Below are 24,287 nucleotides of genomic sequence, written 5' to 3'. Positions count from 1 at the left end.
CATAGAAGTGACATCTTAACCAGGGAAAGCACGGGTGCTTCAGGGCTGTGGCACCTGGATGGAAGCTGTTAATGGTGGATCCATGACTGTGCCTACCCCCTCCCTTTTGTGGTTCCCATTCTGCTAACATTGAGGACAGGGACAGCAGGGAGAGTTGGTGATGCTGGGACAGTTCCCTTCTTTATTTCAGTGACACATTCTCTCTCTCTCTCTCTCTCTCTCTCTCTCTCTCTCTCTCTCTCTCCCTCTCTCTCTCTCTCTCTTTCTCATGCACACACACACGCACACACGCACGCACACACACACGCACACACGCACGCACGCACATAGCACTCACACATCAGAGAGTACAAAGTCATTTTGGTTCAGTCTCTGAGCTGAGGGCAGGTGGAGAGGCTCATGCTGTGCCCATCCTTCCTCTTCCAGGCCTGCTCAGTATAGTCCACAGGGGCCAGGAGGCTAGGGTAGTGCTGTGCTGGGGACTCAGTGTCACACGGGGATGGGACTCTTAAATGTCAGCTTTCTTGTCACTTTGGCCAGGGCTGCCTACTTTCTGTTGTTCTAGTCTGCTGTAGGGCTCAAAAGCCGAGGACCCCAGTTTGTAGCTGGCGGGCAAGTCCAGGAGTGGAGCTGCGGAAAAGCAGACGGCTGGCAGAGGGGGTGGCAGAGGGGACGACGCTGAGGCTGAGGGCATTGGATTGAGGCGTTGGGAGGAGTTCCTGGGGTCACCCAAGGAGGTGCCCCTGTGGCCAGCGGTTAGACCTGGCAGGCCAGGGCTCAGTGCTAGGAGGCTGGGAGCTCTGGGCACGGAGAGCAGCCGGCCCTGTTCCAGAAGTCGCAGAACGTTGGAGGTGGCAAAGGCCTCGGAGGCGGAGGAGGATGCCCGCTTTTCCAGGTCTCTGCTCTGGTCCTTCTTCTGCTTGGTGCGGCGGTTCTGGAACCAGACCTTCACCTTGGGGCAGAGGGCACACCGGGTAGCAGAAAGGGAAAGGGGAGGAGCAGGAGGCGGAGCCAAGATGAAAGGAGAGGAAGTTCCGAGGTGGGGTAGGGTAACAGGGCAAAGGGTGGGGAGGACAGGAGAGGAAAGAAGAGCAGATTGTTAGTGTCCTCTCACACCAGGCTATTCTCAGGAGCTGAGTCAAGTCTCAAGGCATAAGCACTCACTCACTGCCGCTCTGACTCTGGCCCACAGGAGTAGATTGGCTTACAGGAGAAGGTAGGGTTTGCAGGTCCTTTGCTCTAAGCCAGATGTCTGGTCTTAGGCATCACTTATATGTAGGTAATTCTCAACTGCCCTTGGCCCAGAACTCTAAACTGCGATCCAAGCCAAGCAACTAAAGGCTACTTATTTATTTATGTTTATTTAGACAAGTATCGCAGACTGGCCTGGAATTTGCTATGTAGTTGAGGATGACCTTGAACTTTTGAACCCCTTGCTGGGGTTACAGTGCTGCCTTATAGACCTGTACCTTCACATCCAGTTGCACACCTTGCTAGGGATACAACCTAGGGTTGTGTGCATGCTGGACAAACTATCCACTGAGCTCCACATCCTGTGTCCCATATACTACGCATACATGAGCAGGGACAGCATGCGGCAGCAGAAGAGTAGGAACCGTGGCCCAGAGGCCTTGAAGGGGAGGGCCGGAAGCCTTTCTCATCCTCTCTGGCTTCCATAGGACCTCAGAGGTCCTGCCACGAGAGAAGGGCTCCAAAGTCATGACCCCTGTGCTAGGAAAGGAACAAAGCGACTGTGGGCAGAGGGGGATGACAATGACAAGGGGTGTGGCCAATGCAGACGGAGGGTGTGCCCCACTATGCCCTTTCCAGCAAGCAGAGTTCTGTGTGCAGAAGGAGAGGAAAGCCTGGGTTGACCAGAGGTGGAGGGAAGGGGAGGGAAGGTTGGGCTGGGGCTGGGACCTGGCTTTTCATTTGTCGTGTGTGGATTCTTAAGCCTGGCTGCACACACATTCCCTGTGTACATTGTAAACCCAGTGCCCTGTGCTCATTTGGAAACTTTCTATTAGAGTTGGGTCAGGAGGGAGGCATCAGGATTTCCAGAAATGTCCAGTGTGCTGCTGGTAGAGCACTCCCGACACGGGTGCCTCTCTGTGTCCCACCAGCAGTCCCAGGGCTTCCGGAGGCTGCTTCATAAGGCTCAGAGACCCCTGAACCATCCCTTCTCCTCCAGAAGCCTTTGGTTTCTTCTGTCTCTTGTACTGATTCTGTCTGCCTCTGCTCTGTCCCTCTTGCAGGAAACCATTGCCGCCGACTCCTGGAGAGCCAGGGCCCGTCCCTGTGGAGTTTCCTGGGCATTACCTGCCCCAGCCGGGCTCCTTAGTACCCTGCAGAGGGTCTCTGAGTGTTCCCACCTTGGCCACCTGGATCTCAAGGAATGCTTGGTGGCTTTCATGTTCTGATACTGGCTCACCAAGGCCCACAGATTCCAGGTCTGGGAAGCTCTACCTCTGACCCCAGGAGAATATCTCTTTGGGCCTAAAGGTAGTGCTCAATTCTAAGGCTGTTCACTCAAAAAAAAATGACATTAATAACAATTTAGATATCAGACAAGGTCTTCCTATAAAGCCCAGGCTGGTTTTGAACTCTGCTTTCTCCTGCCTCAGCCTCCTGAATGCAGGGATGATACTAGACATTCATCTTTTAAAGGCCATGGGCTCATACTGAGTCTGGAGTGTGGAAGGTGGGTTTCGTTCCTACGCTAGAGTAGCCCCTCTAGTCTGCTGTTCTAAGGCAGGGCAATGGACTGGTACTAAAGACAATTGCCAAAGCTACTTGGTGTCCCAGTGAGCCCTGGGGCTTGGCAACTTGTCCTCAGCCCATCCATTGGCCATTTGAGGGAGAGGACCACTGACTCAGCACCTCACCTTTCCCTCACTCAAACTCCATCCTTTCTCATTTCTTCTGGGCATGGTGTGAGACACAGTCTCATGTAGTCCAGACTGGCCTCCCACTCACTATGTAGCCAAGGATAACCTTGAACTCTTGACTCTCCTACTTCCAGCTCAAGAGTGCTGGGGTTACAGGTGTATAGCACCACACCCAGTTTATACAGTCTGGGGATCCAGCCCAGAGCATCATGTATACTAAGCCAACACTTTACCAACTGAGTCACATCCCCAACCAGCATACTACTGTTAAAATAGCAGCCCTTCACTGGGACTGGCCCTTCCTTTACACAAGAGGAACTCAGTCACCTCAAGATGAAGGGAAGGTGACAGAGGTTGAGAAAGGACCTAGAAGAAGAGAGAAGTCTGTCATGGTTCATTTCTTCCCAGAATCCTTTGTTTTTATTATCTGGGTTCACCCTGGGCTGCTAAGACTGGTCTTAAACTCTTGGGTCATGATCCTATCACCTCACCCTCCTAAGAACCTGAGACTGCAGGCTCTTGCCATTGTGCCTGGTACTCCCTGGAATCTTTGCTCCCGGAAGCCAAGTGATCACTATCCCAAGGCACCTTACCTGACAATATCTCTTGGATGGTTTGAAAAGAAAGATCCCCATAGAGTATATATTTGAGTGCTTAGCCACCAGGAAGTGGCACTATTTGAAAGGATTAGAAGGATTAGGAGGTGTGGCCTTTGTTGGTTTGTCTCCCGTTTCCCCATGGAGCATTGGGATTACAGGCACTCAGAGCTTTTAATGTATTGAACCCAGATCTTTATGTTTGTCCAAGTACTTTTATCCGTGGAATCTTCTCCCATTTCTTTCCTTCCTCCCTTCCTTTCCTCTTTATCTTTTAAATGGTGTTTGCTTTGACATCAGGTCTCACTATGTCATCCAGGCTGGCTTCCAGGTCTTCATGCTCCCTGCACTCCCGAGCGCTAGGATTACAGGTGTGTGCCACCACTCCCAGCCCAGACCTCTTGTTGGCACTGTTGGCTGTGCCTTACCTATACTTCTAAGCTTTTCCCTCATGTGTGTATGTTCCTCCCAAGTCATGCCCCTCTATGTCAGCCCTTGGCCTCATACACCAAGGAGTTCCCTAGGTATGTGGTGTTCACCATACACCAAGGAGGTCACCAGGACCAGATGATGGAAGCCTGGCCTGGCTCTCACCTGAGTCTCAGAGAGGTTCAGCTGGCGGGCCAGCTCTGTGCGCTCTCGGCCCACCACATACTGGCAGCGCTGGAACTCCATCTCCAAACGATACAGCTGTTCTGCTGTGAAGGAGGTACGGGTCCTCTTGGGTCGGTCGAGGTCCAGGCCCTTGGGCAGGACAATTTCCCGAATGGTCCCCTTGGCATCTGCAAGGACCATGAAGAGAGCTAGGTTAATTCACTAGCTGGGCCAGATCATCTGTGTTTTTTCTCCTCTTCTTTCTTCCTCTTCTTCACAGGGTTTCCATGTGTAGCTCAGTCTGACCTTGAACTTATAACCTCATATAGGGTTCTCTCAGGAATCTTCAGGACCCTGCCTGAACACTTAATCTGAGAGAGCTTGCTGAGCCTCTCTGAGCTGAGCTTCCTTGGCAACCCCATGCAGGGAGTCATGTGCTTGGAGATATATGAATGGATGGATAGATAGATAGATAGATAGATAGATAGATAGATAGATAGATAGTAGATAGGGAAGGAATGAGAGAAAGGTGGAGGAGGAAGAGAGGGGGAGGGAGACAGAAAAGATGGGGTGATGAGAGGGAGGAAGGAGAAAGAAGAAAGAAGAAAAGGGGCAGGGAGAGGGAGGGGGAGGGGAAGAGGGAGGGAGGGAGAAGAGTGAGTGAGCCTTAACAAAAATGTCAGGTCGGCTCTCATGGCCTGGGCAGAAATGACTCACACTGGTTCATCCAGGATTCTGTTCTCTCTGCAGAGTAAGGAATAACTGGCACAGACCAGAGACAAGGCCTCACGTCCAGAGGAGATGGATTAGAACTGAATGTGGTCAGTCATAGAAGGCTTTCTGGAGACTCGGAGCCCTGTTCCCTCCTGGGGTCCATAAGGAGGTTAGTGGATGTGAACAAGGGGGCACATTTGGAACTGAAAACCCCAGGAGGCGCCCAAGGACTGGTACCACCTTGCCAGGCTGCTGGGTTATCTTCCAGGGAACTATTGCGCTTGCTGTGTCCCCGAACTCCTGAGCCACCTCGGGCTTTAGTGTGTTTTCACAGCCTCTCTGGTGCTTTGGAGTCCATCTAAGAAGTGCCAAAGACCTGCAGCCCATGATCACCATCAGCACAGAGCAGCGGGGAAGGGAAAGGCTTTAATCTAAGCTCTCTGTCACGGATCTGTTAGCACGGGCAATAACCGACAGTGAATCAGGCAGCACTGTACCTGTGAGCCATCCACCACAAAAGAGAAGTAGCAGCAGGTCCCCACTAGAGGAGGAGAGCAGCCTGGAAAGCTTACCACCACCTCAGGAGGACATGGTGCTGCACCCCTGCAATCCCAGCACATGGGACGTGAAAGCAGGAGGGCCAGGAGTTCAAGGCCAGCCTGGCACATAAGAGACCCCGTCTTAAAACAAAACAAACCAAACAACAACAACGACAATAACAATAATTTAGCAACTAGGCAGCCCTTGTTCAGGAAGCCCCTGCAAATGCCACCTCCTGCACAAGAACCTTCCACTTCCACCAGGGGGCGCAGAGGTGGCGTTTGCTGTGTGCTGGGAAGCTACTCCTAGACTGGCTTCTGTGCCAAATCCTAAGAAGGGTGAGATAAGGCTGTAGATTCTGCTCAGTAGTGAAAAGTAGTTACTGTTTTTGCAAAACAAAACAAAACAAAACAAAACAAAAACAAAAACAAAAAAACAAAACAAAAACAAAAAACAAAAACAAACAAAAAACTCTGGGTTCTGTTCCCAGCACACGTTTGGAGGCTCACAACACCTACAACTCCCCTTTGGGGGATCCTACACTCTCTTTTGGTCTCATGGGTACACATACACACGTGCACATATGTCCCCATAGCATTTACATGTAATTAATTTTAAAAGATTTAAAAGCAGGAGACTTGTGAAGGAGTCCAGAGGTGTGAGGGTGGGGCTAAGAGGGTAGTGACTCTAGTCATAATGTAGGCAATCCCTGCCCTGGGTCTGGTGTTGGTCTTAAGTTTGAACCTTCCCAGTGTCTCCATGGAGATGGAACTGTCATTTCCCACTTTACAGAGGAGGAGCAAGTTTTAAGTAACTTCCTGAAGGTCCCACTGTCAGCATTCAATAAACCCTGATACGCCCTGATTATGCCAACAGTAATAAGAAGTCCCACCACTAGGGTGATACTAGCAGGAAGACTCAGGTTCAAGGCTAGCCCAGGCTCCATGGTGAGAGCCTTTCTCCACAAACAGAAGCAGCAGCAAGCAGGGTCTGGAGATGTAGGTCAGTGGAGCAGCTTGCCGAGGAGGCACAAGGTTCAATCCCCAGCATGGAAACCACAGCTGCGGTCCAGCCTTGCTTCATGAGCACACGCGGGCCATCCTTACTATAGCAGTCGACAAGTCTCAGCCAAGAGTTTAGCAATGAGTAAAGAAGGAATCTTCTGGAGAAGCCCATTGTTCCTTTGGAGAACACTAGACAGGATATCTGTTGGGATGCTGCCCGTCTTTCAGCCCCAGAGGACTATGGTCCTACTTTTAGAATCTCGGCTCCAGATCAGTAGCCTTAGCCGCTCCTTCCCGTGCCCTGACTTTATGGCTCCTGTTTGCTTCAGTGGATGTTCAGCCTTCAGGGTGAGCTCTGGCTCTGGTCCATCTCACCTTCATGTTCAGTCAGCCCTGGAAGCAGGTGAGTGGGGTGGGAGTGATGTGGGGTGGGTGGAGGGAAATCACTACGGCAGAGAGCAGAAGAAGGCGTTTGATCCCCTGGAACTGGACTTGAGGTGGTTGTGAGCTGCCATGTGGGTGCTGGGAACTGAACCCAGGTCTTTTGGAAGAGTAGCCAGTGCCCTTAATTGATGAGCCCTCTCTCCAGGACCTGTTTTGTTTTCTAGATGGACTCTCATGACTCTAGGCTGCCCACAAGCTCTGTGTAGCTGGGGACAATCTTGAACTCCTGACCTTCCTGCTGGGATTCCAAGCATATTCTATCCGCCATGCCTGGTTTGTTTGGTACTCTGAATTAAACCCAGGGCTTCATGCATGATAGACAAGTCCTCTTCATGCATGATAGACTGAGCTACACCCCAGGCCCCACTTTTTTTTTTATTGGCCTCCAAAAGGAAATAAGATGTTTTCCAGCACCATGCTAAAACCATACGACGAGATGCTGCTCATCAGAGAAGAAGGATCAGTGTTGATAAGCTCGGTGCACACAGTGAAGAAGCCGGACCTGGAAAAAGTCGTGGCTCAGTGGTTAAGAGCACCGGTTGTTCTTCCAGAAGACCTGGGTTCTAATCTCAGCACACTCATTTGTGACTCTAGTTCCAGGGGATCTGATGCCCCCTTCTGGCCATCCCAGGCGCTACATGCATGTGGTGCACAGCCGTACCTGCAGGCAAGACATTTACATACATGCAAAATGAGTTCAAAGACACCCTGGATTACATGGGTACAACTTCAGGACAGCAATGGCTCTCAAGTTAAGAACACTTGCTGCTCTTGGAAAGGACTTGGTTTTGGTTCCCAGCAGCCAGGTCAGAATTTACGGCTGCCTGTAACTCTACCTGCAAGGCGTCTGCCTCTGGCCTCTGAGGGCACCTGTACTTTTGTGCCATACCACACAGAGACATACTATAGAATTAAAAATAAAATAAGTCTTTAAAATTTTTTAAGAAAGGAAAAAGGCCTTCGTGCTGAGACAACGCTTCTGCATTTCAGCCACTTTATGGAGGTATGAGTGAGAGGAGGAGTCACAGGACTGTTAGACACGCAGTGAGGGACAGCACAAAGGATGGAGCTCGGGAGGTCGATGGCTGTTTCTCAGCCTTCCCCACTCACAATTTTCTATGTGATTTTTCTTGTTTGCTTTTTGCTTTACTGTGTGTTTTGAGGCAAAACTCCTGAAATCTAAGTTAGTCTGGAACTCTCTATGTACCCTGAACTGGTCTTGAACTTTTGACTCTCCTGGCTCCTGGCTCCTGACTGCTGGGATTACAATTGTGCACCACCAGGCCTGACTCTGTCCTCTGACTTTGATGATGTGCTGCAAATGCTCCTGATGAGGGAAGCCAGGCAGGGTGGTGGTTACTTGAGATCTTTCTGCACCGGTTGTACCACTTCTTGTGGCTCTAAAAGGATTTCAAAATATGAAGCTAACCACAACAGAAACAAAGAACAAAGCCAGGGTTCTATGTTGTCACCAAATACACAGATTCGTCAATGGAGAGAGAGGACAGTAGTGGTCCCCTGCGTCTCTGTGTACCCTGTGGCTATAAGATGATTTAAAACAGCACATGAGAAATGCCTGCCATTTTGAAACTTATTTTAATGTTTGCTAGGAACAGTTTAATCCATGTGTAGGTTAAATTTGAATGAAATTGTCCCCCATGGACTCAGATGGTTGGTTTGAACACTTAGTCTCCAGAAGGAGGCGACGTTTGGTTCTAGGAAGTGTGGTCTTGCTGGAGGAAGTCGCCTGGAGCAGGCTTTGAGAGTTCCCAGTACACACTTTCTGCCTAGTGATTGCCATTCAGGATGTGAGTCTCAGTTTGCTAGTCGAGCTGTCATGTTTGCCTGTTGCTATACTTCCCCTGCCAGGATGGTGATGAACTCCGATTCCTCTGGAACCAGAAGCCCAAATAAACCTTTTCTCTTATGAGTCGCCTTGGTCCTGGTGTTTTATCACAGCAACAGGAAAGCAACTAAAACAAAACGATTTTACATGGCTCAAATGAGACTAAAGTGAGTATTCAATTTTAGAGCCACAAAGATGTCGCAGCATGTAAAGGTGTTTGCTGCCAAGCCTGATGACCTGAGTTCAAGTCCTGGAACAGACACACATGGTGGAAGAGAACCAATTCCTGAAAATCATCCTCTGACCTTCACATACACGCCCCCCCCCAGTTAATAAATAAATGTGCAAAAGTGCACTATCCTAAAACGCTAAGTAAATAAGTGGACTACGGTGACGTCAGAAATGGAGCGTGCTCAAGTGGCAGTGCCAGAGGTGAGATGAGGGTACACTCACTATCAGACACGTGTGTACAGCAACAGGGCCATGGTCAGCCACATTCTAGAACTAGCCACCACCACCACCCTGCCCCGAGTGTGTAAACTGTGCCCACAGAGGCCAGAAGAGGCTGTTGGATCCCCTGGAGCTGGAGTTAGAAGCAGGTGGTTGTGAGCCATGCAGAATGGCTGCTAGGGTTCAGGTCCTGTAAAGAGTGATGGGTGCTCTACTGAGCCAGTCCTCCATCCCGTGAGGGACATTCCTGCTGTGGTGATAAGCTTAAACATACTGGTGGCTACAGATTATTTGTTTGGAATAAGATTAAGTGAAAATTTCCTCATGCCATTAAGTTTCGAGTGAACAAACCATCAATTACAAAATGGTAAATTAAGGGCTGGAGAGATGGCTCAGCGGTTAAGGGCACCGACTGCTCTTCCAGAGGTCCTGAGTTCAATTCCCAGCAACCACATGGTGGCTCACAACCATCTGTAATGGGATCTGATGCCCTCTTCTGGTGTGTCTGAAGACAGCTACAGTGCACTCATATACATAAAATAGATAAATGTAAAAAAATACAATACTTTTGAAATATATTGAAAAAACACTACTGTTCAAAAATAGTACAATACCATCTCATTTATGTCAATAAGGACAATCTTATGTATTCAACCGTTCAATACATATTTATCAATGTATCAATTGTGAAGTCTGAGGACACAGGGACCAACAAAGTAGACCTTCCAGAGGTCCTGTGCTGGGAAGGGAGAGGAAGAGATAATACACTTAAATTATTTTTAAATGTTTTAATTTAATTTAATGTTTTAATTTTACATATTTAATTTAAAAATAAAATCATTATTTTTAAATTAAATTATTTTATTTTATTATTATTACAAAATATTATTTTATTTTTCAATAAAAAATTAGTTTTAAATTGGACAAGCTATCAATGGGAGCAGAGACGATAATTAAACAAACCGGGAAGCTACAAACCCAATCTTCAGACAAACAGGGTTCCTCTGGCCCCTCTCACACAGGACCCTGAAGGGCTCCCTGACTTCCCTTCCTACCTCGTCCAGAAAGACCCTTTCTGCCTGAAGCTGTTTGTGAAGTGGTTTTGTTGCTGTTGATCTTCATTTTGATTTTATGAGACAAGGTCATGCTCTGCTGCTGTCCTTGAACTCAGCGATCTCCCTGCTTTGGCCGCTGGGATCACAGGTATAAACCACTGGACTTTGCTTTAATGCGTGGGCTTCTAATTGAGATAAAATTCTCTTTGCCTTCATCCAGAAATCGTATGTTGCCACTGTAAAACTTACTTGTGGAAAATTCACTCTCAAGTTTACTCGGAATTTTAAATAATTAAGATGAAGTCTTGGAAGGAAGATGAAGGAAGAGGAAAATTCAGTACGTTAGAGACACGTGACTACCCAGTTCCATTGCAACACTATTTACCCTAGCTCTCCACCACAGCTGACTGGACAGAGACAATGTAATGTGTATTACACAATGGAGTTTGGGGGGCCATAGAGAAGAATCAATGTATGAAGTTTGCAATAAAATGGGTGTAAACAGAAATCATTGTATTAATTGAAATAAGCCAAACTCAGAATGCAAATGCTACATGTTTTCCTCATCTCTGGATATATGCATATTATATAGATGCATGGAAATATATATATGATATATATATATCTGTATCATATATATATGATATAAAAGTAGAATCAAGACTAGGGGAACAAATAGGAAAAATTAAAGGGGGAGAAGTAGAAGGGAGGGAGCCAAATTACTTGATTCATATGTATGACATGCCTTTGTGTGTGTACGCGTGGGTATTCAGGCGTGTGAAGGGCAGAGGTCAATGCCGGGTATCTCCCTTTATTCTTTTCTACCTTATTTTCAGATAGGATCTCACAGTGAACTTGGAGCTCATGGATTGCTTAGACTGTTGACCAGTAACTCCAGGGATCCTCCTGTCTCAGCCTCTTAGCACAGGGATAACAGACCCACATGGTTTCTGCTCCCCTCCACCATAGGTGCTTTACAGAAAATCATCATCCCAGACTCTTAAAAATGGCTCTGTGAACCCATCACCATTTTCAGTGACTATATGACTATACAAATCATCAAACTAGAGCTGGGTGTGGTGGTGCCCTTGAGAGGCCGACGCAGGAAGATGTGTGCACTCGAGGCCAGCCTGGTGTACATAAGGAATTCAAGGACAGCCAGGAAATAGAGAGACTCTGTGTCACACACACACATACACACACAGACACACACACAGACACACACACACACACACACACACACGCACAGAGAGAGAGAGAGAGAGAGAGAGAGAGAGAGAGAGAGAGAGAACGCAATTCTTACATCACCGACACAGCAAAATCTATCACAATCAAGAGTCACTAGAGTGGTGTGACTCTGGAAAGAGAGCCTCCAAGCAGAGCCACAGGCCCGCAGGGACCTTGAGTGTCTACAAAAATGGCATTTCAAATTAGTTGGGGAAAGGACAGGACTGTTAAAGACCTGGGTGTTGGACGGTTAGCTCATTGTTTGGGATTAGCCAAACCATCTGACATTGCACACCTACCAAATTAACACTGAAATGTGAAAAACAGAGCTTCAAAACCAAAGAAACACACACAACACGGCAAGGAAAACAAGGACAATCCCACCGTTTCTTCGGAAGTGAAAGAGTTAAGGGCAGAGCTCAAGTAGAGACTCGGAATGTGCAGAACAGAACATAGCCAGACGCTCAAAACCAGGGGGAGCTTGACAGTCCAGTGGAAACTGAACACCACGCTATCCAGAGGAGAAGCAACCCAAGTGGCTAATTAAAACACTAAGTGTGGGTGGGAGGTGGCTCCGCGGTTAACCGTGCTGCCTGCTCTTCTAAGATGACCTGGGTTTGACTGTCACGTGATTGCCAGCGCCCACATGGCGGCTCACAGTCGTCCGGAACTCTAGTTCCAGATTATCTGATAAATACCCTCTCCTGATCTCCAGGAGCACCAGACACACATGTGGAGCACAGACATTCACGCAGGAAAAACTCCTCCTGCACATAAAATAATAATATGTAATGAATTATTTATACTTTGTATTATTATGTGTTATTGGGCATTTTATCATTGTATTTATTATAAATATATTTTGATATATTGATTATATACTTGTTATAATATAATATAAAATAAGATTATAATATAGATTTATTGTATTTTAATATATAATAATAATATATTATTATAATAAACTTGTATATATTTAATAAATAAATGAACCTTTAGAAAAAGATAAAATGGGAGAGTACTCAGGCTCACAGCAAGTCGGGAAGGGACTAGGAGAGCAGCTCCAGAGGTTTTCAGATTTTTGAAACATTGTTATTTTAGTTCTCACACTAGGAAACTGCTGGCTAGAGTCAGGGTAATTAGGTTCTCTGAGGCTGTTAACAGAGACATAAATCCACACAGTATGAAAAGTACTGGTGTTGGGGGGCAACTGCAGCTGTATTCATAATGGCCAAGATATGGGGTCTGCCTATGTGTCCATCAACCCATCAACCGATGAACAGATAAATAGAATGTGGTTACACAATGAGTTTTATTCAGCCATAAAGAAGAATTAAATTGGGGACCAGTGAGAGCTCAGTGGGGTGAGGCATTTGCCACAGAGTCTGGTGACCTGGTTTCTATCTCCTGGATCCACATGGTGGAAGGAGAAAAAGAGATTCACAGGAAGTTGTCCTTTGACTCCCATACAAATGCTGTGACATACCATGCATACACACGCATGCACACAGAGATAAATACCTGGAATTCTCAATTAAAGAAGTAGGCTTTAAACTAAAGAAGTCAATTACTAGAAAAAAATGCACCTGGAGGTTGTATTAATGGGAGTTACATGACATAAAACAGAATCGGAAAGACAAAAAACACATGTTCTTTCTCACTTTCAGGTCCTAGGTTCATATACCCGGACAACCATGACAAAGAAGAGAAACAGGAAGTGGGGTAACGAGGGGAAGGAGGAAAGGGAGGGAACTAACGGGAGGGATTGGGGGTGGTGCTAGGATCAAAGTGTGCACTGGAAAGCCATTTCCTGTGGGAAAACCAGTACCACAGAAAATCAACATAATCAATAAACAAGCAAACAAACACCAAATAGATACACAGTCCTTTCTAGAACCCCTGAAGAGATTTCCATCCTAAACAAACACTGGAAGCTTGATAAAGTCAAATTCATCATAAAGTCAAATTCATTCAAACAGACAAACAGACAAACAAGAAATGGAAATTGTGTCAGAAACCTGGTAACAGGCGAATGGCTGAAGAACCCAGGGAGCCTTTGGTAAGAATGAGGAATGTCTTCAGTGACTGACCTGGATGGACATTCTCCAGACACTGCCAAGTGCAACAGCAAGTGTGTGTGAGGTTGTGTGGGTGTGTGTACGTGCGTGTTTGTGTGTATTGCTTATTTGTACAGTAAACTCCCTGTGTGTTCGTGTGTACCCACTCGGGAATACTCTGTCAAGAAAAACACCTCCCCTTCTGTTCCCTTTGAGGACGTTGACCAGAGTAGGAAAATTTCTCTCACCTTCCTTTGTATAATTTTTTAAAGTATTTAGTTTGCTTCGAAACAGAACCTTCCTCCCCGCCCCCATCCCAGCACCCTGCACTGAGGAAGACCCAAGTTCCTTGAAAGGTAAGGGATAAGTGCTCTCCCGCTGTCCTCCCAACCTTCACCCCTAACTCTCAGACTCTCAAACTGTGTATTTGTGTGCATATTCAAGGATTCAAGTGAATGCAGATCAAAATGTTTAGTTTCCTAAACAATGCAGTTTAAGGACTGTTAGCATAGCATTTGCATGGCATTGGGTGTCCCCGGTGAGGATAAAAGCCAGGGGATGTGGGGGTTTGTGGGGGTGCAAGATCACGACCAGCACCCTGTCTTTTCATTTCTTCCTCCCTTCCTTTTTTATTTTTTATATGAAAAGCTTTGCAAATGTTCATGTTACCCTGGTACAGGGGCCGTTCTAATCCCTGTGCTTTCTAATTTTAATGTGCGTGCTGAAGCCACACCCAGCACCATTTGCATAAGCGATAAGTGGCTGCTTGTGGTTGTGTGGAATTGATTCACCCCTCCACAATTCTGTGCCCTCCCTCCCTCCTCCATGTCTAATCAGAGACTAAAATCTAGCATCCCCAAAGGAGACAGTCATTAGATGTGATGACAGTTTCAACTCTGATTCACACACAAATCTCAGAAAGATTTTAAAAAAAGAAAAGGACCCGAGGGATGTCTGCATCACCAAGCCACAGAAAGGGGGACTGTTTTCTTCGTGTGTAAATAGCCTTTCAGGGCTGGAGAGGCTCAGACTCCACAAGCTCCTCTGTCCTAGCAAAGGCCCCAGGTACCACCACCAGCACCTACAGAGTGGCTCAGAAGCAATACCAGGCACACACACACACACAGGCAGGCAGCTTTGCACCTGCTTTACACACAAAATAAGGAATCTTAAATTTAAAAAAGGCTCTTCCAAACTAGAAAGCCAATTCAACACGTAAGTATTAAGTGCACAGTGGAGAAAATTAAAATGCAAAGCACAGAGTGACACAGGTCTAACATCACTAGCAGCTGAAAACTGTGGTTTGTTTGTTCACTTGAAAAGATTTTACTCTAGAAGCTAAGTAATAATGTCAGTTGAAAGGAAGCAGTGAATGACTTCTTGCTTGCTGGGAACGTGAGCTACCATGTTTTGGCATAAAATATATAAATATCTATAATGGCTTTGTTTGTTTTTAGAATTTTGCTTCTAAGAATTTATCTTGTAATTGTAACCATACCATGTATCTGTGAAATGATTTCAATTATTGTAGATATTTTGTTATGAAGATTTCAAGCCCACAGAATTAGAGAACAGTTCAGTAGATGGTTACCGTCCCCGGTGTTCCTCTGTCTTCATGGCAGGGACAGTCCTATTCCTTTGGTATGGCCACATTTTTTTTTAACAAAACATCATGTCACTTCACCCACAAAAGACTCCTCTAAAAATTTTTAACCACTACTACTACTACTACAACAAAAATTAATGATTCTATGTCAAGTATGATGGGGTCACCTGCAACTCCAGCACTCAGGAGGCTGAGACAGGAGAATTACTGCAAGTTCAGGGATAGATGCCATATTAAAACAAAGCAAAACAAAATGACAGCAAAACCTGGACAACCATTCTTTTTTTTTTTTTTTTTTTTTTTTCTTTTTCAGAGCTGGGGACCGAACCCAGGGCCTTGTGGTTGCTAGGCAAGCGCTCTACCACTGAGCTAAATCCCCAACCCCTCCGGGCAACCACTCTTTAATGAAAGATCTCACCTGCTACTATATTTTCCAAAGTAAGATTTAAAAAAAAAACCTACTTGTTTAAATTAAGATGCAGCCTTGGGGCTAAAGAGACGGCTTGCTGGGTAAGAACACTTGTTCTGAGAGCACAGGGACCTAAGTTTGAGTCCCCAGCACCCACAAAGAAAGCTGGTTTGTGCCTGAAACCCTAGCACTTGAGGGCAGAAGCAACCGGATCTGAACTCATCAGCCAGCCAGCCTGATGGCTATGGCAAAATGTGGAGCTTCCAGTTCAGTGAGAGACCCTATCTCAAGGCAGTTAGACAGGAAAAAAATAGAGGACAACAGACCTTGTCCTGCTCTGACCTCTGCATGTACTTGTACTAGGCGCTCAGGGCATGTGCACCCACATTCCCATGCATTTTACACACACACACACACACACACACACACACACACACACACACACACACACAGAGAGTTAAGCACTGTAAAAAAGAAAAAGAACCAGCCTGAATATCCATCTATAGGAGATTAGTTAAATAAAAAACATGCTAGCTACACGCAATGGCACAATGTGTAATTTATTCAAAAAGAAATGAAGGCATTCTAGATATATTTCCACACAATATTTGCTGAATGAGAAAAGGAGTTTGTGAAAACATTGCATGATTTTGCATATATAATTTGTAGGCTTATGCTTTCCCATTACTAGAGACATCCTTGGAGTAGGCATAGATCATGCAGGAAAGTGAGGAGCTTCTCTCCAACCTGACGGACTTTATGATTGAGAAGACATCATACTTCTCAGAAAACAAAGGCGTCACAAAACTGAGAAGCAACCTATACACCAGAACAACCTCAGTAAGGCTGAAAGCAACAAGGGGACTAAAATACAGAGCTGAGCCAATACGGAAAGGAGCTACTGCTGGGCTCACAGGTGTGGGAAGACACAGCTTCATTAACAAAGAAGTGAGGTTAAATGTCAGTCACTGATCCACAATGCTCCGGGAAGGGCAAAGGTAGAAGGGTGAATTACTAGATTTTTTTTTTTTTTTTGCAGAATAATTTGACAATAACTATCTACATGCATATAGGCCAGGTGTGGTGGCTCTCACACACAATGGGGATGTGGAGATAGAAAATCCAGAATTTGAGATCAACCTTAGCTACATAATGAGTTTTAGGGCAGCCTGGGCTACATACACAGATGTTTTAAAACACCAAAACCAGGGGCCAGCAGATGGCTCAGCTGGTCAAAGGGCTGTGCTGCCAAGCCTGCGGACCTTCCCCTGGGTTCCATCCCCTGGTTCCACACGGCAGAGAGAGCTGACTCTGACCTCCAAACACTCACACTCACACATGCAAGAAAAAAGGAAGAAAGAAAGAAAGAAAGAAAGAAAGAAACAAACAAACAAACAAACAAACAAACAAACAAAATGTAAAAACCAAACCAGGAGCTGGAGAGATGGCTTAACAGTTAAGGGTGCATATCGTTCTCTTGTAGAAAGAACACACTGTTCTTGGGAAGGATCAAACGGTGGTTCCCAGTTCACAATTGTCTGTAGTCTGTAACTCCAGCTCCAGGGGATCCAGTAACCGCTTTTGGCCTCATGTAAATACACACACACACACACACACACAACACACACAAATATAAAATTGTAAAATATTTAACAACAACAAACTCATCCTAAATCAACAAACTTAACGAAATAAAATAAATTGAGTGAACAGGCTAGGAAAATAGCTGAAAACCTAGAGGCTTGCCCAGCCTGGGGTGCAGAATGGGTGTGGAAAAGTAACTGTTCAGCATTCTTGGTAGGAATGTAAATTGTCACCACCAAGAGCAGTTTGAATTATCTTTCAAATTATAAACATAGACACCCTTTGACCCAGTAACCCACTTTGAGGAACTCCCTCAAAGAATATACCCATCAAGTGGAAATAACTGAACAAAACAAACAAGTTTATTTACACAGCATGTATGCAATAGCAGTAGCCCAGAGTCCATGACTGTGCACTAGCTCTGTGACAGATTTCTGTAGAAAGAAACACCATACATTTGTTAAAGGCAGGCAAGGATTCTTTGTATCTAAAATGCAGTGGGAGGAAAATAAACACATAGCTGTACAGATGTGCAAACACACGGCTAAAAGTTTTTTTTTTTGTTTTTTGTTTTTTTATCTTAGAGTTTAAAAGGGAGGCGGGGATTGGGGTGGTGAGAGGACTCAGCAGATTCTAGGCAGTGGATATGGGAAGAGACAACCTGAGTTGCCTCCCCAGGACTCAGACTGTAGGCAGGAACCAGCTCTTGACAATTGTCCTCTGACTTCACAAGAGTGAACACACACACAAACACACACGTGCACACACACACACACACACACACACACACACACACACACACACACACGATTGCATGTGCTTGCCTACCCCGGGTATGCAAAAAAAAATGTATAAAACAAACAGGTATGTATGAAGGAAGTTTTGGTGAATTCCCCACTTGACAGTTAAATGAAATAGTTTAAATATCACGTAGGCTTTCAAATCAGCACTTTTGCTGCTAGAAACTTATTTCACTGAAACATTAAAAAATTTACACAAAGCCAGGGGCCTTCGGAGCTCATTTCACTGCATTTATATTAAATTAGAGCAAGTGCAGGTCCTTCCCATTACAGAATTAGCTTACTGCACGGTCAGAGGACACAGAGCTGTTGGAACTGCAAATGCCTACAGCAGTTTAAAAATTTTAAAGATGAGTTTCAAAATAACATAGGGAAAGTGCCTCGAAGGGTAGGGAGGTGCTTCTGGCCGTCTTCCCTTCCTCCTCAGGTTCTGTTTTCCACTGAAGTGTGTATTCTGAAAGGAAAGCCTGATAGTCCATCAAGTTGAGGGAGGCCTGCCTAAGCTGCACCTTGAGGGTGGGATCCTCCCTGCAACTCCAGAGTGAGATCAAGTTTCCAGGGAAAGGGAGCGATTTCTTTTTTTCTAAGACACTCTATCTTATGGGTTGGTGGGTGCAGATTTATCTAGTGGTTTAGCTAGCTTGTTCTTGGATTTTGTTGTTGGTTTGGTTTGCTTTAAGTTTTGTTTTCCTTTTGTTTTTTGGTAGACTTCAAGGCTGACCTTGAAGCTGAGGTAATCTTTCTATCTCTGCCTCCTAGAGTGTGCTGGCATTACCAACCCGACCACCACTATGGAACCTCATAGAAGCATGCACAACGGTTCTGCATTTCCTAAGACCTTGCAATAATAGATCTCTCTCTCTCTCTCTCTCTCTCTCTCTCTCTCTCTCTCTCTCTCTCTCTCTCTCATGTGCACATGCACAAGCACACAGGTGCACAGGAAAAAAATTAAGGTTGTTCAGTCTTAGTTCTTAATGACTCTCAAAGTTAGGAAATTTAAAAATAAGATGCTGTCGATCTCACACTTTAACAGTTAAGTAGGATGCTCCTCCTGTCCACACGAACGTGACGCCAAAAGAAAAAAAGGAATTTCAGAACATTTGGGAGTGGACACTAACCGTCTCATGCCTAGAAAATAGGTAATAGTAACGAATGGTCTTCTTTCTTCATTTGTTTGACAAATATTTGGGTGCCCATTGTGAGCAGAGAACGGAAAAGTGGCAGGGGCTTGGCAGACCTCCTCCTCCTCCTCCTCCTCCTCCTCCTCCTCCTCCTCCTCCTCCTCCTCCTCCTCCTCCTCCTCCTCCTCCTCCTCCTCCTCCTCCTCGGTTTCCACCCGCACTCTCCTGACGCTCCCTCCCTCTCCGCTCGATCCAGGAGTCCAGTGCGGACAGTTTTACAGCCTTAGGAGACAGACAGCCAATCTCCAGGCTAAGATACACGTAGGCTCAATCATTCAGGTACACAGAGACATTGGTGTCTGTGGACGGAGTCAAGAAGAAAGGAGTGCATAGCTCTGCGTTCTAAGGGCTTGAGAGAGACACTGCCTCTTCCGGCTGACACCTCACCGGCTTCAGCTCACAATCTCGAGGCCTGAACTTGATTGCGTTCATCCTCGGCCAGGAAGGCCAGATCCACGAGGATCGAGGATCGCTGCCCCCTCTCTACGCAGTGTCTAGGCCGCGGGAAATCCCAGGCGAGTTTGGAAAGTGGAAGAACCCTAACCGCCATTCCGGATTCAAGGGAGGCCAAGCCCGGCTCCGAGGCTACTCTGGGTCTCCCGGGGCAGGGCTTGCTGGCCTCCACGCCTTTCGGTCAGACCTGCGGTGCAGACACGAGTCCTCACAGTCTCCGGATCTCAGGAGAACCAGGTCCTCTGGATTTCTCTCATATTAAACAAACAGAAAAAAGAAGGCAATAAAACAAAACAAAAGGCTCCCTCTGTCGCCCCCGATTAAAATGGAATAGGAGAAATGTATCCAACCAGGAAAGAACCGGAGGCAGATACAGTTGAGCAATGGCGTCTAGGCTTAAAGGATGCATAGATACCCTTTCTCATGGATGCCTAATCATGAAGAGGAGTTTGGAGGCGAGCCCGCCTACATCTCGATCTCCCTAGCAACACCGGATCCACACTCTCAGTTCCAGTATTCCAAAAATTTGTCCTCACCCCCCAGTTTTTGGGTTCCGTGGATGTGGGGATCCACCGTGACTATGCAGGAGAAGAAAGCTCGAGAGAACAGAGCCATTCGAGAGAACTGTCTCCACGGTTCTCTAAAAATGAGGCTTGGAAAGAGCCGAAACAATGCCACATTCTGCCACCTGCTCCAGATTCCTGTGGGGTGGGAGGGTGGTTAGAACATAAAGGGGGAAATACAGACCCAAATCAAGGGCGGCACAGACCAGCGGTGAGATTGCGGGTCTTCGGCCATCCTCAAACGAAATAATGGTGAAAATATAAAACGAAGCAACCTGAAAAAATTTAAAAGGACTCCTCGCAAGAGTTAAAAATTTTTAAAAATTAAAATAAACTTCAAATTTTCCCAAAGCGCGATTTTCTGAACGGCTCTTCTACAGCCCACAGCATATGTTCCGGGCTTGTATGGGAGCAAGGTTTCCGAATGCGGCCACAGATTGAGAGGCCCAGGACTGGTTGTGCACTTGACCAGCTCTCTGCAGTCCAACGCGGCCCTGGCTTTGCTGCACAGCGCCTGCTCAGCAAGACCAGGCCTGAAGCCTGGAGGTCTCCTAGGCTCAGGGGCCAGCTCCAAGTGACCATTCTGCTGGGTGCTCCGTCACGGCTGGCTGAAGGTTTTGAACGGGCAAATCGTGCTCAGGTCAGGGTTTAAGTCAAAGGCTTGGGGACCCCGTGGACCTCTGAGTACCGGGCTTCCACTCCAGAGCATTTTAGCTGAGTGGATGACCACCCGGGGTGGTGCTCCTAGGAAGGATCTGCCATTCAGAGACCTTGCAAAGGCTGTGGGAGGCTGGAAAGGAGCATCTTGTTTGGAGACCTGCTGAGGAGGCCCTGGGTTTCAAGGGACCTGACAGCAGATTATTGGTGTCTCTTGGCATTGACCATAAAATTGTGGAGCCTTTGCAGATCAATCAAAATCAGTTGAATTCTCTTCTAGGTTGCTATGGGTGGCGGCAGGCTTGGATTACCCATTGCTGGGCTCTTTTCCCTCTTCCTCTGCCTGTCCCAGTTCTGCTCCAGTAAAGCATAGTGTTGGCCAGCTGCAGGGTGAGATTAGAGTTGGAGGCCCCATTCCTTCTGGAACTACCCCTCCTTGGCCAAGGGACGGCCAGGCCACAAGGGATGCCTTAAAGACTGTGGAGTCCTGGAGGAAGCCTCACTGTGGAAGTCATCTTGGTGGCACAGTACTTATGCCAGCCGCTGGAGACAACACCTCCATTTTGAAGGCAGGGTGAACAGAACTGGGGTGGGGGTGGGGGGCTTCCGAGGCTCCCAGCGTTGTATTCTCAGGGGAAATCTGAGACATTGGCCAAGTAGGTTTACTCAGAGGACCGAGGAGAGACTCACTGCTTTTTTTCTTTTTCTTTTTTCAAGGTGGTCTGATTCTCCTTTATCAGCTGGTTCTAAACTGCAGTCTTTCCACAGCAACTCATTCCCTGGGGCCATAATATGTGTGTGTGTGTGTGTGTGTGTGTGTGTGTGTGTGTGTGTGTGTGTGTGTTGGGGATAGTTAAGAGAGGCTTCTGACTAACAAGTCACACCACCCTATCGATTAGACAGGATTCATAGGTCACTCTCCAGTCCTACCCAATCCTTCCTTTCACAAATATTTTTGGAGAGCCTGCAGAGTGTTGTCTGTGTTTCTGACAGGATCTTGAATCCGAAGCAAGCTTCCAGGAAATAAGGAAATCACGGAGGTAGGAGGTGAGACACGAATTCTGCTTACCTCCGCCTCCAGCTGTCCTTGGCCTTTCCAGTGCTAAAAGCCTCTTTCAACAAATCCCACACCCAGGGGTGGGTGGGAAGGAGAGTGAAAAGAAGTGGAGAGGGTGGGGTCATTTCTTAGGAGAGCCTTATGCCCAGAGCGACCTCTCCTTGCACCTTTTAATAGCTTCCTTAGAAGATATGGGGGGTATGTATTCCGAGGACCGAAGGATAGGGGTACAATGTGCTGAGGACTCTTTTTGAGGGCTGTTCATTTTGGACGACGAAGTTTTGCCTTCCCCAGTGTTGGTGCTTTACTTATGGAAGCCTCCACCCTTAACTGTGGTGGGGCTTCAACTGAGTAGTTGAGCAGAGACTGACAGGGGTGACCCTGCCTAGGAGGGATTAGCGGTAAATGACGTCCTGGGCACTTCAGGCCTGTAATAACAGCCCCATCATCAAATGGGGGAGGGGCAGAGGGATTTGTGAATTCTGCATTTGTTTTTTATTTCAGTCCGGTGGCTAACTGTACTTCATGTTTAAAATTTTCATTATATTTTACTAATGTAAGGGAACTACTTTGTGTGGGTGCATTATAAAAGTATGCCCCTGAGGACGTACCTGGGCAAACTGACATATATGTGTCTCGCTGCTTGACTTAAATGGCTCTACCCCAGAGGATGGAGGGCCACATTTTACTCCCACATCTGCAAGTCTGCACCAGAGACAATCCCACTGATGCCCATGAACAAAATTTATTTGCTCTACACGAAGGTTGGTAGAATGGAGGGGGTGGTGTTTGGGCTCAGAACTCAGCCATCCTGACCAGGGAAACCGCCTGTTCTTAATGCCTAGCACTAGCAAGGTCCTTCGCCTGAGAGCCATAGAGGCTGTGTCTTCATCTCTGGAAGACTTGCAGCTTTCCTCTACGAAACTCAACTGGTGGTCACGCCTTGCCCTTAGAAGCCCTCAGATGACAAAATGGGATTCATATTAACCCCAAGTAACCGACAAGTCCTCACATCTGCCGAGATTCCCATGTAGCTTTAACTCCAAGCCGGTCCCTAGAATGGCAGCAACCTTCTAATGACCACACCTATTCCCAGGAGTGTTTCTTTAGTAGGATCCCTGCCAGCGGCTCCATTCAAAAAAGTTTCCTGTACCTCTGTGCCCTGCCATAGCTTGATCTTAGATCCCCGGGATCTGAGATGGTGGTGGTGGTGGTGGTGGTAGGGTACAGGAAAGTTGTATTCCACTTGCTCTAAGATGTGAGACTTGGGTGAGAGACCTAGGTTCTCCTAGGTAAAAGAAAGTTGGCTATGGTCGTTGGCCTCCTGAGGCCTGCGGGAGGCAGCTAGGGGAAGCTCAGTGAATTAAATCCAAAACCCCAGGATGGTGGAAAACAACAGGCCTCAGGCCCGGGATCAAGTTGACCTCAGGACCGGAGACTTCTTTCTCCAATTATCTACCTCGGCCCAGACCGAGGACACTGGCATTAGGGGCCTGGATCTGGACAGACGAGAGCAAGAGAGTATTGTGAATGCAAGTTCGCCGCGTGGGGGAAGGGGCTGTACTCCGGGTGAGGGTGGGTGGAGCCGAGGAAGAAGCGTCAGCCAAGCCAGGCGGAGGAGCGCCTGAGTCGGCGGCTCCGAGCGAGCGAGTGGGAACTGGAGCCGCGGAGCCGCGGCAGGACAGCCTACCCTACCTTAGTGTGCACCAAGTCTCTGAGCACCAACCTATGCAAGGCCAGGTGCTGGGAAACAAGACTGGGCTGAAGCCGTCCGGCCGCCTACGTGGCCCAGCCTTCTTCAGCGGCTACCCACTCGGGTCCCTCCCAATCCTGCCCCTACAGCGCGCGCGTGACTTTCTCCGCCCTTGCTCTGAGAACCCCGACTCAGAGGCCCTAGCTCTTGGTGTCCGGCTTCCCCAACTGATTCTATACCAACCAGCCCGGATGGGCCTAGAGAAAGAGGACCTGTCTGGCAGGATGAACTGCAAGGCGGAGAAACAAGGACTTCTTCCAGCCCCCTGCTTTGTCCCCCCGCGTTCAGCTCAGTGTCCCGCACACAATAGGCACTCGGAGTATTTACAGGATGAACTGCTGAATGAATGAACCAGTATATAAGCCGAGAGATGGACGCTGTATGGGAGGTCGGAGGCCCCAGGAAAGGCAGCTTGGTGGCCCAGGACAGCCGTCCCCTTACCTCGTACCAGGATGCGGCGGCAGTGGTCCGTCTCACCGAGCGCCTGTTGTCCGTCGCTGTCCCCGCCGCTCTCCCTGGAGCCTGCAGGGCTGGAGGCGGAGGTCCCAGCAATCTCCCTCGGACTCGTGCTACCCGTGTCAGCACGCAAATCTTCCGCTCCGCGGTGCTCCCCACGACACCCGCTGCGGCCACCAGGCTCCTCCCGGCGCTTGGGGCCGCGGTCCCGCTCCGCGCCCCCATCGCCCATGCCCGCCGCCACTGCTGCCTGGCCCACAGCAGCCGCTAGTCCTGGCTCGGGGTAGCAGGTCCTTCCCTGCCCCTCCCCATCCCTTCCTCCATTGGCCCCGCCCCTTCTACAGGCCCCGCCC

At 47.6% G+C, this 24,287-nt stretch overlaps 1 protein-coding gene and 1 long non-coding RNA gene across 3 annotated transcripts; one reads left to right on the top strand and one right to left on the bottom strand.

Moving 5' to 3' along the window:
- Positions 1-151: 151 nt before the first annotated feature.
- Vax2 (ventral anterior homeobox 2) lies at positions 152-24,214 on the bottom strand. Of its 2 annotated transcripts, none has more exon segments than NM_022637.2 (3): positions 152-952; positions 4,079-4,266; positions 23,920-24,214. In NM_022637.2, coding segments are annotated over 3 exon segments (879 nt in total). In that variant the 5' UTR covers positions 24,167-24,214; the 3' UTR covers positions 152-508.
- LOC108350721 (uncharacterized) lies at positions 911-8,710 on the top strand. Its single transcript, XR_001837622.3, has 3 exons — positions 911-4,193; positions 4,829-6,739; positions 7,173-8,710. It is a non-coding gene; the product is annotated as an uncharacterized LOC108350721 (long non-coding RNA).
- Positions 24,215-24,287: the final 73 nt, after the last annotated feature.

This window comes from Rattus norvegicus, chromosome 4 (genome assembly GCF_036323735.1).
Source record: "Rattus norvegicus strain BN/NHsdMcwi chromosome 4, GRCr8, whole genome shotgun sequence".
In the NCBI taxonomy this organism is placed as follows: domain Eukaryota; kingdom Metazoa; phylum Chordata; class Mammalia; order Rodentia; family Muridae; genus Rattus; species Rattus norvegicus.
The sequence above is the reverse complement of the archived record's forward strand: the minus strand, read 5'-3'. Positions and strand labels throughout refer to the sequence as shown.